At 37.2% G+C, this 18,530-nt stretch overlaps 1 protein-coding gene across 2 annotated transcripts in view; it reads right to left on the bottom strand.

Moving 5' to 3' along the window:
* The window catches only part of LOC149814982 (DNA repair protein RadA-like protein), a 142,837-nt gene that overhangs the window by 78,893 nt on the left and 45,414 nt on the right, over positions 1-18,530 (bottom strand). For both annotated transcript variants that reach the window (XM_089989726.1, XM_089989727.1), the window contains exon 10: positions 10,665-10,820. In XM_089989726.1, coding sequence (XP_089845852.1) covers positions 10,665-10,820 — 156 coding nt within the window. The remainder of the gene's footprint in view (positions 1-10,664; positions 10,821-18,530) is intronic.

Raw genomic sequence — 18,530 nt, 5'->3', positions numbered from 1 at the left:
TCTGGTCGCACGAGGCTTCACACAGCAGTATGGGCAGGACTACGATGAAACGTTCAGCCCAGTAGTAAAATTGGGCACCGTCAGGATTATCATTGCATTGGTGTTACAACATGGATGGTCACTCAGTCAACTTGATGTTAAAAATGCTTTTCTGCATGGTGAACTAAAGAAGTTTACATGGAGCAGCCACCTGGTTATAGTATGCATGATTCATCCAATTGGGTATGTAAACTTCAACGCTCTCTTTATGGCTTGAAACAAGCTTCTCGATCTTGGTTTGAGAGTTTTTCCACGGAGATCCAGCATCATGGGTTCACTAAAAGTGTTCTAGATCATTCATTGTTCATATTCAAAAGTGATTCAGCTATTGTTTGGGTGCTTATATATGTTGATGACATCATTATTACCGGGAGTGATGAGGTTCACATATCTTGGGTTAAGTCTATGCTGATGGCTAAATTCAAGATGAAAGACTTGGGTCCCTTGTGATATTTTTTGGGTGTGGAAGTTGATAGTCGACATGAGACTATTACATTGAGCAAACATAAGTACACCATTGATATTTTACTTGCTACAGGGATGGAGAATTGTAAACCGATTAGCACACCTTGCCTTCTAAATCATAAGCTAAGTGCTAAAGAAGGCACTACTTATCATGATCCTACTTTGTATCGTCGAGTTGTAGGGATGTTACAATACTTAACATTTACTAGGCCTGACATAGCATACTCTGTCAATCAAGCTTCGCAGTTTATGCATGCTCCTACAGATGTACATATGGAAGGAGTAAAAAGGATCCTTCGGTATTTAAAGGGTACGATTGGAGATGGCTTGATGTACACCAAGGACACAGCTTATATGTCAGGGCATCGACTATTCACCCACACAGATGCGGACTGGGCTCGTGATCCTGACGAGCGCAGATCAGTTTCGGGGTATTGCATTCTTATCGACAATAAGATTATAACATGGAGTAGCAAGAAGCAAAAGGCAGTGGCGCGATCTAGTACTGAAGCGGAGTATCGTGCAATGGCAGCAGGAACAGCCGATGTTACATGGGTGAGACATCTACTGCAAGAATTACAAGAACCGATCTCGTCCTCTATGCTTCTTTGCGATAATCAGAGTGCTATCAATATTGCCTTCAATCCCATCATTCATTGTCGCACGAAGCATATCGAGATCGATCAACACTTTGTTAGGCAAAAGGTGGAAGAAAAAGAAATTGAACCTGCATATGTTCGGTCAGATATGCAAGTTGCTGACATCTTTACCAAGGGATTATCCACTCATCAGTTTTGGGCACTCAAAGACAAGTTGAGCATGATCAAAGACCATACTCAACTTGAGGGAGGTTGTTAGTTTTGGATCATGGATCCATGACCCGCACCACATTCCAAGGATCCATCTTGGGATGCGTGGGCGGTGGCATGTTTGTAATTTATCTTTATTACTTGTGTAATGTTATACCCTGTACAACACTTATAAATAATAAGTAAAAGAGAGAAAACCTATTGCCGCTGATTCCTCTTTTCTATCTCCTCTCTTCTCTTCTCTCTCCTCTCTCTTTACCTCACCTGTAACTCTTGCAGGTCGATATTTCTGACAGAAGAGCTTCTACAAGTTGAGTCAAAGACATGCTCCCAATAGTTGATTCTTGTATAGCTTTGTGCTCACTTGACTCTTGAGCAACGAAGGTTGCCTTCTTCTATAGGGTCCATTGTTTTCATAGGGTCTTTTTAGTTTAGGAGAATATGTCTTGACATGCCTCGGTTCATGACAATAATAGCAAATATTTTTTTTTTCAAACTCATTGTGTTGCTTTCCATAGTTATCATTGTTTGGTCTCCCATAATGTGGTGGTTTGTAAGTATGGATATGGTTTCTCGGCCTAGATACAGCTAGAACCCAACTCTAGCACTTCTTGATATCAACACTACTAATGATCCATGATATAATCTTGGCATGCTTCATTCTCCATTCTTTACATTTTTTCTTATATGTGGTCATAGTCTTAGTCTTTTCTATCTTCGTAAGAGGTATTTTTTTTTCTCCTTCTATCTTAGTAAGAATTAGTTTGGGTTTCAAATCCGACCCATCCACTAATCCCCACAACCCTTTCACCCATATGAAGTGTTTCATGATTGAAGCATGTGTTACAAAGTTTGTGTTATTGATCTTGATGGGTTTTAGGGTGACATTATCATTGTCATTCATGTTTACAAGGGCTAAGAGAAAGAATAGAAGATAGAGAGGAGGAAAAAAGAGAGAAGATAATAAAAAAGAATCACGAGCACTACACCACAAGAGAGCACCTCCAGTGAAGAACACGATCTCACGAGCACTCCACCACCAAGAGAGCACATTCAATGAAGAGCACAAACACACGAGCACTCCACCACCAAGAGGGCACAACAATTTCACAAGCACTTAAATAAATTTTGCAAAAGAGACTTTATCTCTTCAAATTCTTGAGTGGCACACTTCGCAATACACCAAAAAATTAATTTGATCTCCAGTCTCTGATACCATGAAAGGAAACAAGATCCTCCGAAGATAATTACCAAAATAACAAGGTGAATACTCAAAGAGTTCCACCAAAGCACCAAAAGAGCATACACAAGCCATAAAATGGGTATACACACAAACATCCGCTAAAGGGGCAAACACAAGGAATAAAAAATAATATTTTATTGATCAACACTATGCAAGAAAGCATAGTAGGGCTTTGCCCCATATTTATACACAAAGAGGAAGAGACTCATAAAGAGTTGTTGGGGTCCCAACTGTTGTAAATAGAGCCAGTGGGAGCCCAACGACTCCCTATGTTGACTAGTCAACTTATGTTGACTAGTTCAAAACCAAAAATAAAAAAACCTAATCCTAGTTACTACCTAGTTATATTACATATGACTTATATATGTACATTTATTTTTAACAACCACTGCTTTTTTTTCTTTTGATGTTTTTGGATTTCTTAATATATTGAAAAACTCTCATGATTGTAATACTTATCAAATTGGCATGTATTACCTAATGCTTACATGCTTACCTATAGACAAAATGAACCAAAAATCTTTTGTTGTTATACACAATATAGGTATGTTTTCTACACTCACGTGCATAGCGTGCGAATTCCACTAGTAAATACAATCTCATTTCCATATCACAACTTATTGATCAAATCCAATCTTATGTCACCTTGCCTATTGTTCTCGTGTCGTATCCTCACAAAAAAGGATGTACAATGAAGGCTCTTGGCATGGGAATCTTTATATGATGAATGAGGCCCCAGATCAGCATCTTAGTTCTAGTCATGTGTTTGACCCAGAGTTGCCAGTCGAGGAAGCGGGAGCGGGAAGCGAAAGTGGGAAGCGAGGCACTTCTAAAATTTTAGGAAGCGGGAAGCGTGGGACAACTTAGGAGCAAACCGGGAAGCGTCTCGGAAGCGACCTAGGAAGCGTCTTGGAAGTGACCTAGAAAGCGAACCGGAAGCGACCTAAGAAGCGTCTCGAAAGCGACCTAGGAAGCATCTCGAAAGCGACTTAGGGAGCGAACCGGAAGCGACCTAAGAAGCGACGAAGAAAGCGACATAGGATTTGAGTGAGAAGCGAATAAGAATTGAAAGGGAAGCAAAAATGTAATTATATATTTTTATTTTATCAAAAAATAAGAATTATGTCATCATTGACAAAAGAAAACATGTATCTAAGACAATAAATAATATAAATTATAATTATCTAACAAATGCATCATATTGCAACTGTCAAGCATTTAAAAAATTATACATCAAGAGAAACTCATAATTCACATTCGTGTTGCAACCATTTAACAAATGCATGCAAGCACTAAATAATGCATTAAGAAAACAAATAAATCTGATTAAAAAGCGTGTCTTTTTCCAAAGAAAGAATCAAAATGACTTTTTATTTGATGTTGTGATTGTGGTAAATCTTGTCATCTCAGCAACATAGAAAATGAGAAATCAATAAACTCAAAGATTATATAGGGATATGGTTAAATTTTTAAGCTATAAATTTCTAAATTGTAAATTATAAGCTACAAAGTTCTAAACTCTAACCTTAAAATTAACATAGTTCAATACTTCACTTCATCATGCAAGATTCAAAATAAAAGTATACCAAAAAAATATTACAAGACCATGACAAAAAAGTAACATAAAAGTTTTTAAATTGGACTACTCCAACTATATCATCAAAAAAAATTTAATAATTCAAAAGTTCATTAATCTGTCATCTTTCTCTTCCCCTTCAAGTCAGTAATAGATCGTGAATTTTCTGCATCATCACATGCTTCTTGTCCTCCACGACCATGTCTTTTGCTCCTTCCTTCATTTCCTATAATGAATACGTTAAAAAATTAAAATATTCAAAAACCATAATTTAAAATATAAAAAACACAATATCAACATACATTGTCTAGGTCTCCTGCTAAAGAAGCGATCAATCCGACCTTGAGGAACTGATGGTCGCTCTTGTATATTTGTAGTTCTACTGGCTCTGTTGGATTGATTTGTATCATCTTCAACTTCATTTGTACGTATGATTATTGGAGGTAATGGAGCTCTTGGTTGTGCATCTTAATGTTTGGATTTGGAAATAGTGCTTGATTGTTGTGCACTATCATCCAAATCTCTCCATCGCATATCCTCTAATCTCAACGTATTTTCTTCTACAATAGGAAGTTCTGGATTGATATCCCATTTTCGACTAGGCCCTTCTTTGTAGCGATTGTTGCACCTTTTATAACAAGAATATAAAATATGAATGCTAATAAACAATCAATGATAGAAAAAAATACCAAAACAAAAGTATAACACAGTTTAATTATACTTGTCAATCAATCGAAGATTGGAATGAATATACACTAAGGTATCAGCACGATCTTCATTAAGCCTATTTCTTTTAACATTGTGAATGTAACTATAGGTGCTCCATACTCTTTCTACAGAAGATGTGCTAATAGGTTGAGATAAAACCTTAATGGCTAATGCTCTCAACTCAGGTGTATCACCACCATAAAAACGCCACCAATTAAGCACCGACATTATAGGATTCAGTGCATCTATTTTTGTTGCATTTCGACTAAATCTTCCACTTCTTGATGCAAAAGCCACAAGTTGTGACCTATAAAGTGTAGATAGCTCTTCATTTCCAGAAGATATGACTTCAAGCGTGAGCATTGCACAGTCTAAGATATCATAATCCTTTTCTGCAAAAAAAAAAAAAAATTTAGTAACTATAACAAGAAAATGCAAATGAAATAATAAAATAATTAAATCATTAAACTTTAAACTCTATTAAATAAACAGAATAAAAATTTTACCAGGAGAAACTCGTTTGACCCCTCCTGCTGCTGGGATTTTGAGATACTCCGACTCGTAATATTTTGGAGTAAGCATGTGGGCTAGACTATGGAGAGGCACATTCATTCTATCCCATCTATTTGAGACAATCTTATAAATCTTTTCATATAAATTTGGTTATCCTTTTAGATTGTCTTTGATTTCTCCCAACATGTTATCCATGCCTTCATACACTTCACCAATTATAGGGCCTTCCTAATCACAAAATTTAATCATCTTATAAATGAGTTTCATAATCAATAATGTTAAACGTACAGAATCCCAATATTCTTCATCAAGAACAGTTCTTTTTATTGTAACAATCCTTTTTTTCATAGTTTCATCCGTGCATGATTGCTTCCAATCGCTCCATCTATCTGAAATTACTGTGAGCCTTAAGCTCTCCCTCACATCAAGCAAGCGTTTCAAAGTAATATAATGTGAAGCAAACCTTGTTTTTGCAATCTTTATTAATTCTAATTTTTCATTGCTTCTAAAAATTGCTAGTGCTTTTGAATGATTTGTGATATACTTCACAATTTCTTTACTCTGCAAATATGTTTCTCCCAACCAATGAAACTCATGTGTCAAATCCTTGAAGATCAAATTAAGTGTGTGCACAACACAAGGTGACCAAAAAATATACGTATACGTTTGTTTTAATTCTTCACCTGCTAACTTGCAATTTGTTGCATTGTCTGTAATCACTTACACTACATTAGAAGGCCCCACAAGTTTAAATCCCGTCTTCAAAAACTCGGCAATGTTTGCAACTGACTGTTGCACATTAGAAAAATCGCTTGTATATAAGAACATCGAGCCAAAACAGTTTGAGGCAAGTATATTTATCAAGTGTTTGTTCTCGATATTTGTCCAACCGACTGAGACAATGGAAATTCCAAACTCCTTAAACTTTTCTCGAAATTCATTTAACTCCCTGTGAACACACTCTTTCTCACTGTCAAGCAACGTTGTTCGCGCTTTTTCATATGATGAAGGTTTATATCCGGGCAATTTACTAACTGCATATATCATCTCTTCCCAATATGGTGATCGAAGCACATTGAAAGGTATGCCATTTGCACACAAAAATCTGATAATTTTGTGATCTACATCATCTCTTTCTACCTTTTTAAAGGTATCACGAATATCAATTATTTTTCGGCTTCCACTAGATGATGTAGTCATACTAATAGGCTTCTTCGGAGTATCAATTCTTGATCTCCTCAACTCAAATGCACTTGATGAAACCTCCACTCGGCGAACTTGCCTCTTAATTTTTTTTGTCAATTCTACATTTTTTGCAACTACAGCTCAAAAGGCAATCCCAACACTTTGTCCCTTTGGAGATCCCATGAGATATGCAAAAACTCAAGTATATGACCCATGATAAATATTTTTGCAGTGCCTGCACATAAAAACTTGGGTTCCACCTTGCTTTCCTTGCCCACTCTTCTTTTGTTTCAATACATGACGCCATAGCACTGTTGTTTTATACATGCTAGGTGGTTCATCATCTTGGTCATCTTCAGAATAGTGGTCATCCAAGTCATATTCTTCATCTTCCTCATCAAAACAATTTCCGTTTCTATCCTCAAACTGATATGGACAAGCAGAAGACCTCTTCTTGCCCTTCCCAACACCACTAGATGATTCATGCTCCAACATGTACAAAGAATCGTCATCGTCATCAGAATTATCGTGATCATAGCTTGGGATGGTCATTAATGAAGCAAAGAACATGCAAATATATCTACATCATAAAAGTATAAGAATCAACTTAAAACACTTTAAGAAAACTATTATTAACAGTAAAGGATGGAGAGTGAAGAACACAAATCATTACTCATAATTTACCAATTACTAAAACAAATAAATAAACATCATTTAAGGAGGTAAAAGATCTATGATTCTATAATATACTATGATAAAGCAGACAAAATTTTAAAAAAAAAGGAAGTTCTTTCAAAAGTTTGCATTTATGAAAACATGCTAAAGAAAGATAACATAACAACGAAGAAAAACAAAATTTATATTGGCCGACTGTTACTAGCAATAATGATATTTATTTAAAATTTTAAACAACTAGCTGCAGCATACTAGTTGCCCCACTCTTCTGATAGAGTAAATGAGTCGAGCCTCGGTGTGCCCACGCTCGGTATATCAAAGAATTCATACTTAATAAGGATGATAAGCTCAATCATGCTTGGTATACAATTTGTATAATATGTTTTTATAATATGAATTCAAGAATTTTCCTATAATATAATTTTTATATATTAATTTATACTTATAAGTATCTCTTTTGTTTTGTTTCTTTTATCACGCTTGGTTCACTTGATCAACATGTAAGTTCAGAATTCACATAAAGCACAGTCACTTCAAGAGATCAAGGAGAGAATGGAAGTCTGGCAAGATCAAACACCATAATGAAACCATAAGACAACTTGTGGAGGCAGAACATGTTTTTCATTGACTTTGAAATTGAAAACAATAAATCAATAATCCATATATATCCAACAGTAAAAGAATAATAAAAGTGATCCAGTCAATCTAATCAGGATTCAAGCAATCGTCAAAATGACTTAAAAGTTAAAACCTACAAGAATGATAAAAAAATACTGCATTAACCCTTATTCCTAAAAAAGACTACCAAATAAACTCAGTTAAACCACAAAATGTGAAATGTTTCTCAACCAATATATTGTTCATTCATGGGACTCAAATAAGAATATAAATGGTCATCATATTGATAACACAAAAGATAAAGACCATCATGTTATTGCAACAGGAAAATGAAACAAATAGTCTCTAACAATCCTCTGTTCCCTAAATGTACTTTCTAGAGAGAATGAAGGAATCAAACCTCTACTCACGAGCTGAACCTCACACCACACAGGTCAGACACCAGCCCTATATCACTCGAAAACTCTTCATCAACGCAAAATATGGGCCCACCATTTGGGGCAAACAATTTGGATGGGTCGAATCAGGTCTAAACTCATTAAATGACCTTATTTCCCAACCTTAACACCCTCTGAGTAGCCACACAAATCTCAGATTTCCAGAAAGTGAACCGAAATAAAAGTTAGGCAATGATGTCCCAAACCCTAGGTAGAGAATCGGATCTCCAAGGACCAAAACTTTCAGAAAATAAAACTGATAAGCTTTCCGTTTTCAAAAGATCAAGGTTACGGTGACAAGGCAACGGTAAGCTACAAGCAACCCAATAAATAATGATAAACATAGATAGAATAAATTGTTACCAACAACATGCACATGAATAAGCAAATCTGCAGAACCGACAAAGAGTGTAAAACATGTCACAGGGATACTCTAACTTAATCCCATATCATATCTCATGTGGTAAACGGGTCTCGTGCCAAGTTGAAAGCTTGGAATCCCTCTGCCTCGTGGGGCTTAAGAGATGATTAGGGTTTGCGACTGCATAACCCCAGCTTGCCTTAAAAAAAACAAAAGAAAATAAAACTCTGAAGAGTCTGAGCGAGAGTAGCCATGCTTGGCTTGTGAAGGGTTGCAGTCGTGCGATGAGCGTGAGAGAAGAGATGGAGAGAGTGAGAGGAGAGCGTACCTGAACATAAGGGGGGAAGGGGAAAAATCAGAATCGTGGGAGATGGAGAGAAGAGATGAGAGAAGAGATGGAGGGGAAATGAATACGAGTACCTGAATATCCCCATCGTCAATCGGTTGCGGTCGTCGGACGTCGAAAAAGGTCGCCAAAAGTTCTGAAGGTCGTCGGTCGGTGGCCAAAATCCTGAGAGAGAGAGGAAGAGAGAGACTCGGAAGAGGCGTGAAAAAAAAAAACCCTAAAGCCTCTCTTTTATGTTTTTTTCATGAGTTTTTTAAAATTCCAATTTTGCCCTTAGTAAAAAAACTCTCTTTTTAAAAAAAGGCAAAATAGTAATAAAGGTAACTCGTACCCCTTCAAAGGGGTATGCGGGGTACGTTGTCCTTTAAAGGGGTACGTGTACCCCTTTAAAGGGGTATGCGCTTCCTAATACTTAAGTGCGCTTCCCCGTGCGTTTCAGAAGCGTCGCGTTTCGCGCTTCCGAAACGTGTATCGGGGAAGCGCGTTTCCCCTCAAGCATAGGCGCTTCCGTTAACTCTGGTTTGACCCCAATATCTCTTCTACTTTAAGCAAAGGGTCATATGATGTTTGCCATGTGTTTGGGTCGTTGCAGCTTTGGCAAGCTTGGGAAACTCATATTGCCTGGTAAATCTCATGTCAACAAATTAAACTCTCCAAGTCATTTATGTAAAAGCTGCCAGATATGTAAGAGTCATACTTTACCTTTTCCAAAAAAGTTTGAACCACAATCCATTGGCACAGAATTACAAATTGCAGATATCATGACAAAGTTCATTACCTATGCTCACAATTCTATGATAAAAGACAAACGCTTGATGGTATTGGGCCATGTTCGCTTTGAGGAGAGCTATAAGAGATAACATGCAGGGATATTTGGTTATTTTACACTGGAGGTATTTTAGTCATTTCATTTTCTGTCATCTCTCATGGGAAAATTGTAATATTCACTGTTATTTGTTGCAACTTAGGCAAAAGCTTAGTTGTATTCAATATTGCTTTGGGTTTAGGATAGGCTGTATAGAGAAATATAGAATTACGACACGATTGAGAAGAGGCAAAGGTGAGCTAATGTATGGAAAAATGTAATTCCAGTTTTGACTTTACTTGGGAACCAAAGAAAAGATTCAACTATAAGACTATGAGGCCCCCTATGGGACATACTCTGAAAAGGTTTTCTTTCTAATACCATAGTCAACTCTTCCACTTTTTTCTCCTCTTTCTCACAAACTTCTTCCATTGGTACATAAAGGAAGCAATTCTCATAATTATTAGGTCCTAACCAACATCCACCCCTAACCATAGGCACAACATTTTTTATGCTTTGAGTATAAATAAACAAATGAATCCAAAGTTTTGCAATTATAATCCATGGTCACATGCATGATCAAACAAAATCAAGAGATAAAGTGAATCCATAGTTCTGCAATTCTAATCTGTAGACCACGTGCATGGCCAAATGGAATCATAAGATGAAAACCCTCGAAAGTGTAGAAATCATAATTAGAAGGAACTCGCTTCATAAAATAAATATACATCCATAAAATGCATTAGATGATAATATTCTTAAAAGGCTCAAATTGTAGAAGAGAATTACTCAAATTGTAGATGGAAACCAACTTGCGAGAATCATTCACATGAAAATATCCAAACCGAAAAACAGAACATTGATAAAGGCATGTCAGAAAGTACCTGAATCTCCAGCAAAAATATCCGAGATCCATCAATAATAACAGAGACAGCTAGACCAGCTAAAACTTCTGAATCACAATTGTTCTCACTTAAGAAGATCTCACTTGGATTTGAAACAGCTTGTAGACCACATTGAGACATTTCAAATACCCCAAGCTGAGAAAGTAAAACAGTTTGGCAATAGAACCAGTAGTGGAAAACATAATAAAATGATAAGTTGATAACCACTCAGCAACTAATCTTAGCATAAAATAATTATACCCAGGAGTCTCAACAATAAATTCATTCACCACATATATGTTTTAAGTCCTATTTAAAAATGCAGATTGATATGTTACCAAGTCATGTCAGGTTGTTATATCCCAAATCAGACCACTAAAACTTACACTTACAGAAGCTAAATAACAATTTTTTGTGCCCTGAGTCTGAGTCATGCCACATCATGAACCAAGCACATTTGGAGTTGGTATGTGCTGAAAATACTACATTTAAGCTAGACCCTATCTTAATTCTTCATTGTTCTCCACTAGAGCTCTAGAAAATCCAGAATTTACATCAATATATAACATAAAGCATGTGCTTTTTTTTAAGTAGACAGAAAAAAAAGGCACAAGGTTGCTTGCATCCAGAATCAAACCAAAAGAGAATCCTCCCACAAACAATTTTTGAGGATCAGAACCATATTGAAGAAGTAGAGGCTTAAGGAGGGTATCATTTATCAGTGAAAAAAAAAACCAAGTACCTATAACAGTGAAACACACCAAAAGCAGAAGAAATATGGCAGTAGCCAACTTAGTCACATTCAGAATGATAATAACACGAGGAGAAACCATTTTCCAGCATTACACTGGTAAATCTGTCATACCAGGCTTTGGGAGCCTGTTTCAAGCTATAGAGGGTCTTTCGAAGACGAAGAACTTTATCTTTAGGAATCTTCATGCCTGGTGGAGCATCCATATACACCTCTTCGTTAAGATCACCATTTAAAAAAGCATTTTTTACATCCATTTGAAAAATGTTTCAATTTTTAATAGATGCAATAGTAATAAGACATCTAACTATAACCATTCGGGCTACAGGAGCAAAAGTTTTTTCATAATCAATCCTATACTCCTGCCCATACCCTTTTGCAACTAAGCGAGCTTTATACCTTTCCAGGGATCCGTCGCTCTTAGTTTTAACCTTAAAAACCCATCGACAACCTATAGTTTTCTTTCCTATGAGTAGAGTTTGGAAATCCCAAGTTTCAGCCATTTTAAGAGCATTAAGTTCATTTTGCATGGCTTCTTGCCATTCTATACATTTTTTAGCTTCTTCAAAATTCCTTGGCTCAAAGTAAGAGTGAATGGCACTAAGACAAGCCCTATACCGGGGTGAAAAGGAATCAAAAGAGACAAAACGAGTTGGAGGTCTCCTATTCCTCTCAGATCTTCGGTGATCGAGAGCAGGAACAAGCTCACTATATTGGTCAATGGCACTTCTAAAGGTGTCTTGGTTTCTACGTGAGTAGGTTATGGGGTCATTTGAAATCTGGTTTTCTTGTTCATTGAGAGGGTTATGTTCTTCAACATCACCATCATTTTCCTCATCATGGTTTGATGATACATCATCATCACTAGATATATCATCATTACTAGTCAATAAGTCAAAAAGGAATGAGTAGTCAAAATTTTCTTGTTGAGAAACATTTTTTTTTAAATCCACTTTCATTTTCTAAAAACGTTACATTTCTAGAAACATATAACTTATCATCTCGAAGATCATAGCAACGAAACCTTTTTTGAGTTTCGGAATACCCAAGAAAGGCGTAGGGGATAGCTTTGGGAGAGAGCTTGTCATTTTTATCCGTAAGTATAAAGCATTTGCACCCAAAAACTCGTAACCTATTATAATCAGGTTCAAGCTTATATAAGATCTCAAAGGGAGATGTTTTCCCTAATATCCTAGATGGTAAACGATTTATCAGATAAACAGAAGCAAGAGCTGCTTCAGCCCAAAAAAATTTAGGAATGTTTTGGGAAATAAGAAGTGTCCTAGTGGTCTCAATGATGTGCCTGTGTTTTCTTTCGGCCAACCCATTCTGTTGAGGGGTTTTAGGACAAGACCTTTGGTGAATAATTTTGTGATCTTCAAGATATACTTTAAATTGGTTGGAGAGATATTCTCCTCCAGAATCACTTCTAAAAATCTTTATATTACTGTTGAATTGATTCTTGATCATTGAATGGAAGGTTTTAAAACACGTAAAAACTTCATGTTTGGACTTAAGAAAATAGATCCATGAATATCTGGAGAAATCATCCACAAAAATAACATAATAAGAAAAGACTCCTTTTGAAACAACAGGTGCGGGTCCCCAAACATTGGAATGAACAATTTCGAAGGTTTTAGATGAGAACATAGTTCTTTGCTCAAAAGGTAAACTTCGCATTTTTCCGAGAATACAATCATTACAAGAAAAAGAACTTTTACATAGATCCTTCGCAAAATGTAAATAAGATAACTTGGTTATATTAGGATGACCAAGTCGCTTGTGCCACATATTTATGTCTTTGTTCCGGGCAACATTACAAAAAGATTTTGGAACTTGGAGAGATTCCATATAGTATAGGTCTCCTTTTCTAAAGCCTTCCCCAATCAATTTCCCTGACCGGCGATCCTGTATTAAACATTTATCACATAAAAATTTAATATCGCGACCATGGTCCGAGAGTTGAGAAACAGAGAGAAGGTTTAAGTTTAGTTTAGGTATAAATCTAATTTTTGGAATGAAAAAATTTTGAGTTTCAAAATTACCTATTCCTTTAATTTCAAGAGAGGTTTCATCCGCAGTGGAAACAAAGGATGGAGAAACATTTTTTGAGTAATCGGAAAGTGAAAACATGTTTGGGGACATATGAAAAGATGCACCTGAGTCCAAAAGCCAAGAGACTTTACCTGGGATGGAAGAAGTAGACACGGCGGCACCGGATGTAGCTCCCTTGAGAAGAGGTTGAAGGGCTTCCACTATTTGATTTAAAGAGAGTGACCCACTTGATGATGCATCTTCCTTTTGTGGTATACACTGGTGGTAGCCATGGTGAGAAGCTTCTTCCATTTGGGACATATGGGCTTGATATGCCCCGGTTCTTTACAAAAATGATAAATAATCTTGCTACAGTCCCTCTTTCCTCTTTGTCCACCATCTCCTCCTTGATTTTGTGATTTGAAAAGAGGAGGACGATAGGTTTTTACATTATTTCCAGGTCTTGATACGGCATTGACCTCATTGTTTTCTTCATAATTACAAGGAACCGCAAGAACATTTCGTCCTTGTTTACATAAACTCATACGAGTCTCCTCACCACTTAATTTGGTGAGAACATCTTCAAGAGAAGGAGTAAATGAGGATAGAAGTGACGACCTTATTTGCTAAAATTCCGGTCTTAACCCATTCAAAAAATTGAAGAACTGATCTTCTTCAAGTTGCTTGTGGCGGAGTTCAATTGCCTCTCCACTCCATTTTGGTTCAAGCAGGAAAAGCTCATCCCAAATGGAGGAAAGGTCGGCAAAATATTCCCTAATAGACATTTCACCTTGAGTAAGGGAGAGGGCCTTCTTTTAAAGGTAATACTTATGGGATAGATCTCTTGATGTATACATTTTCTCGAGATAATGCCAAGCTTCCGATGCTTTTTTGAACTTGATAATGTTGGCATTAATCTCTGTTTCGACGGATGCGAAGAACCAAGAAAGAATCTTAAAGTTCTTCATTTCCCATTCGTCGTGCTTCTTGAAGTATTCTTCAAGAGCTTTGATCATTTCCTCTCCCTCAAGAATCTTGATTTCACTTTCGTCAAACACGGTTATTTTGGGTTCCGGTTCCGGAATTATGCCTTGCACATAACCCCATAATCCTTTACCTTTTATGTGAGCCTCCATGTTCCCGGCCAAAATATGATAGTTAGACCCATTCAACTTGAAGCCAAGAGCGAAGTGAGACTCTTTTTCACCCATTAAGGAGTAAAGAAAAGGAGAAGAGGGCATACCAACACAATGCTTCAACTTCTAGCTTGCACAAGATCCTTCTAAAATATTTGAGAAGCAAGATCCACCACTTCAATTTCTAAGGATCCGAAGGCACGATTTTTGAGGCACTCGAAAAAAAGAGAATCCCACGATCCTTAGTCACCAACCGTGCTCTGATACCATGTGAAATTGTCTACGAAGAGACAATACACATACAAGCATAAATACTTTATAAAAGAAGTGCACGAAAGCACTCTCATAACACTTGAACAAAATAGGCAAAAAGCGTATAAATAATAAACATGCAATAATGCATGTATTTCATAAAATGGAAGCAAATGCTTGAGACTCTCAAGCTTATTTTACAACAAGAGGGAACACCCCTATTTATACAAGAGGAAAGGGGTGCAAGAGGGGGCTCCCCAAAGGAGTCGTTGGGGAGCCCCCAACGGTCACAAATGTGACCGTTGGGGGGGGGGGGGAGGGGGGGCAACGACTCTATTGGGGGGACCCCCAATGCACCTTTTTGTTATGCAAAAAGGAAAAATAAAAAAGATAAATAATTACAAAAAAATAAAAGAAGAAATACAGCATATTCCAAATGGAATATGCGCAAAATGTAAAAAGACAGAAATACCCTTTTTGAGTAAAAGAGAAAAACGGAAAAATATATAAATATATATACTTATATATAGAGATACGTATACATATAATATATGTATATGTATCTCTATGTATATAAGTATATATATTTATACTTACAATAATGTTTTTGAGTATATATTTTAACAAAAACGACCTTAATGAAAGCAAGAAGGGCAGTTGGCCCAGATGGTATTCCTATCGAGGCTTGAAAATGCTTGGGAGAGAAAGGTTTAGAATGGTTGACAAATCTTTTTAACAAGATTTGGCGGACAAATAAGATGCCTAATGAGTGGATGAAGAGTACTTTGGTGTCTCTATATAAGAATAAGGGTGATATACAAAATTGCACAAACTATCGTGGTATAAAACTCATGAGTCATACTATGAAACTTTGGGAGAGGGTGATTGAGTCTAGGTTGAGGAAGGTTGTCATGATATCGGAGAATCAATTTGGTTTTATGCCTGAAAGATCAACTATGGAAGCTATACATCTTCTTAGACAACTTATTGAGAGATATAGAGAGAGGAACAAAGATTTGCATATGGTTTTTATTGATTTGGAGAAGGCATATGATAGAGTACCTAGGGACGTTCTCTGGTGGACAATGATGAAGAAAGATGTTTCTCTCAAGTACATTAGTATAATTAAAGATATGTATGAAGGAGTAGTAACCAATGTCCGCACTTGTGAAAGTGTGACAACCAATTTTCCTATAACGGTTGGGTTACATCAAGGATCTGCTTTAAGCTCTTTCCTATTTGCTATAGTGATGGATGAGCTTACGAGATCAATTCAAGAAAATGTGCCGTGGTGTATGTTGTTTGTTGATGATATTGTTTTGATTGATGAGTCTAGAACTGGGGTTAATGCTAAGTTAGAATTATGAAGACAGACATTGAAAGCTAGAGGTTTTAAGTTGAGTAAGAATAAGACAAAATATATGGAATGTCGGTTTAGTAAGCAACGAAGTAGTGATGGGAGTGTAGTGAAGCTTGGTGAGCAAGAAATACCGGTGAATGATTGTTTCAAATATTTGGGATCTATCATTCAAAAGTATGGAGAAATTGATGGAGATGTAAATCATAAGATAAAGGTTGGATGGATGAAATGAAAAAGTGCAACTAGAGTGTTGTGCGATCGTAGAATGCCATTGCGGTTGAAGGAAAAGTTTTATAGGACGACTATTAGGCCCGCTTTACTATATGGTATCAGATTTCGTATGTTCAGCTTCACAGAAAAGTATAGAGAGAGAGAGAGAGGAGTTGCAGAATCGGCTGGGGCGGCACATCAGGGCTCGACCTCCAAGCCCTAGCCTTTATAAAACAAAAAGGATATACAATGATCCTTGTAATATCAGAGATATTACAAGGATGCCATTAATGAAGCAATATTTAGCATGTGTCATTTAACATGCCATGCGTATGGATCTGGATCCAGATCCATACGCAAAACTATATTTTAACACCCTCCCTCAAGTTGTACGTGATTTTGGAGCATGTATAACTTGCTCTTCAATAGCCAAAATTGACGTCCTGTTAACCCCTTGGTAAACAGGTCTGCCACTTGATCTTCTGTTCGAACATGGCGTAGTTCTATCTCCTTCATCTCGACTTTCTACCGTATGAAATGTTGATCAATCTCAATGTGCTTCGTTCTGCTATGCTGGATAGGATTACATGCAATGTTTATTGCGCTTTGATTGTCACATAAAAGAAATGATCCAATAATTGTCTCCCCAAGGTCACTCAATAAGTGTCTAATCCATGTGGCTTCTGCCGTGCCTGCAGCCATCGATCTGTATTCAGCCTCTGTACTCGATCGTGCCACTGCCTTTTGTTTTCTGCTGCTCCAGGACACTAAATTGTATCCAATATATACACAATATCCAGAGACAGATCGTCTCTCATCTGGATCCCCTGCCCAATCTGCGTCTGTATAAGTGATGAGTTCATGTCCTTTATGCAGATTATCGTTCTTGCGATAAACAAGTTCGTCTCCTATAGTTCCTTTTAAATAGCGTAGAATGCGCTTCACAGCTTCCATATGACCCTCCGTTGGAGCATGCATAAACTGGGATACCTGATTGACAGCATACACTATATCAGGTCTGGTGAAGGTCAAGTACTGTAACATCCCCACGAGGCTTCTATACGTTGTAGGGTTCACACAAAGATGACCATCTTCAGAGCTCAGCCTTTGATGCAATACACTAGGAGTACTGACTGGTTTGCAATTCGTCATCCCGGCTCTTTCCAGAAGGTCAAGAGTGTATTTTTGTTGCATGAGTGTCAATGTGTCTTGTTGTCTGTCAACTTCCACACCAAGAAAATACCTCAACTCCCCTAAATCTTTCATCTTGAAAGTTTTCATTAAAAACTGCTTCACGACTTGCACATGATTATCTGAGCTCCCAGTGATCACAATGTCATCAACATATATAAGAAGAAGTATAACAATGTCTGCCTTTTGGTAAATAAAGAGTGAGTGATCTAGAGAGCATCTTCTAAAACCATAACTCTGAATTTGCATAGAGAAACTTTCAAACCAGGAATGGGACGCCTGTTTCAATCCATACAGAGATTTCCTTAGTTTGCACACCCAGGCAGTAGGATCCTTCTCGGCATAACCAGGAGGTTGCTCCATATACACTTCTTCCTTTAAAGTTCCATGCAAAAATGCATTTTTAACATCCATCTGGCTAAGGCTCCAACCTCGATCGACTGCTAGGGATATGATGACACGAATAGTACCCATTTTGACTACCGGACTAAAAGTTTTATCGTAGTCTTCACCATATTGTTGTGTGAATCCTCGAGCAACAAGTCGCGCCTTATATCTGTCAATACTTCCTTCAGGCTTATACTTTGTTTTATAAACCCATTTTGAGCCAACTACATTCTTTCCATCTGGCCGAGGGACTATTTCCCAAGTCTGGCATTCATGAAGAGCTTCCATTTCTTCATTCATAGCTTCAGTCCAATGACGGGATTGAAGAGCTTGATTAAAACAAGTGGGTTCATCCTGTTTTGTGAGCTGAGACATAAACAACTGGAAATCAAGGGAGAAGGTCTCATAACTCACCCATCGTTGAATAGGATGCTTAATGCGTGACGGCCTTTGAGCCGGATCATTGGCGATGCTTTCCACATTCCTCGGCTCTGTATTTTTGTCCCGTCTAGTGTATATCTGTCCAGAGAAGCGTTCTACTGGGG

The sequence above is a fragment of the Nuphar pumila genome, chromosome 15 (genome assembly GCF_984573655.1).
Source record: "Nuphar pumila chromosome 15, dmNupPumi1.hap1.1, whole genome shotgun sequence".
Lineage (NCBI taxonomy): Eukaryota > Viridiplantae > Streptophyta > Magnoliopsida > Nymphaeales > Nymphaeaceae > Nuphar > Nuphar pumila.
The sequence above is the reverse complement of the archived record's forward strand: the minus strand, read 5'-3'. Positions and strand labels throughout refer to the sequence as shown.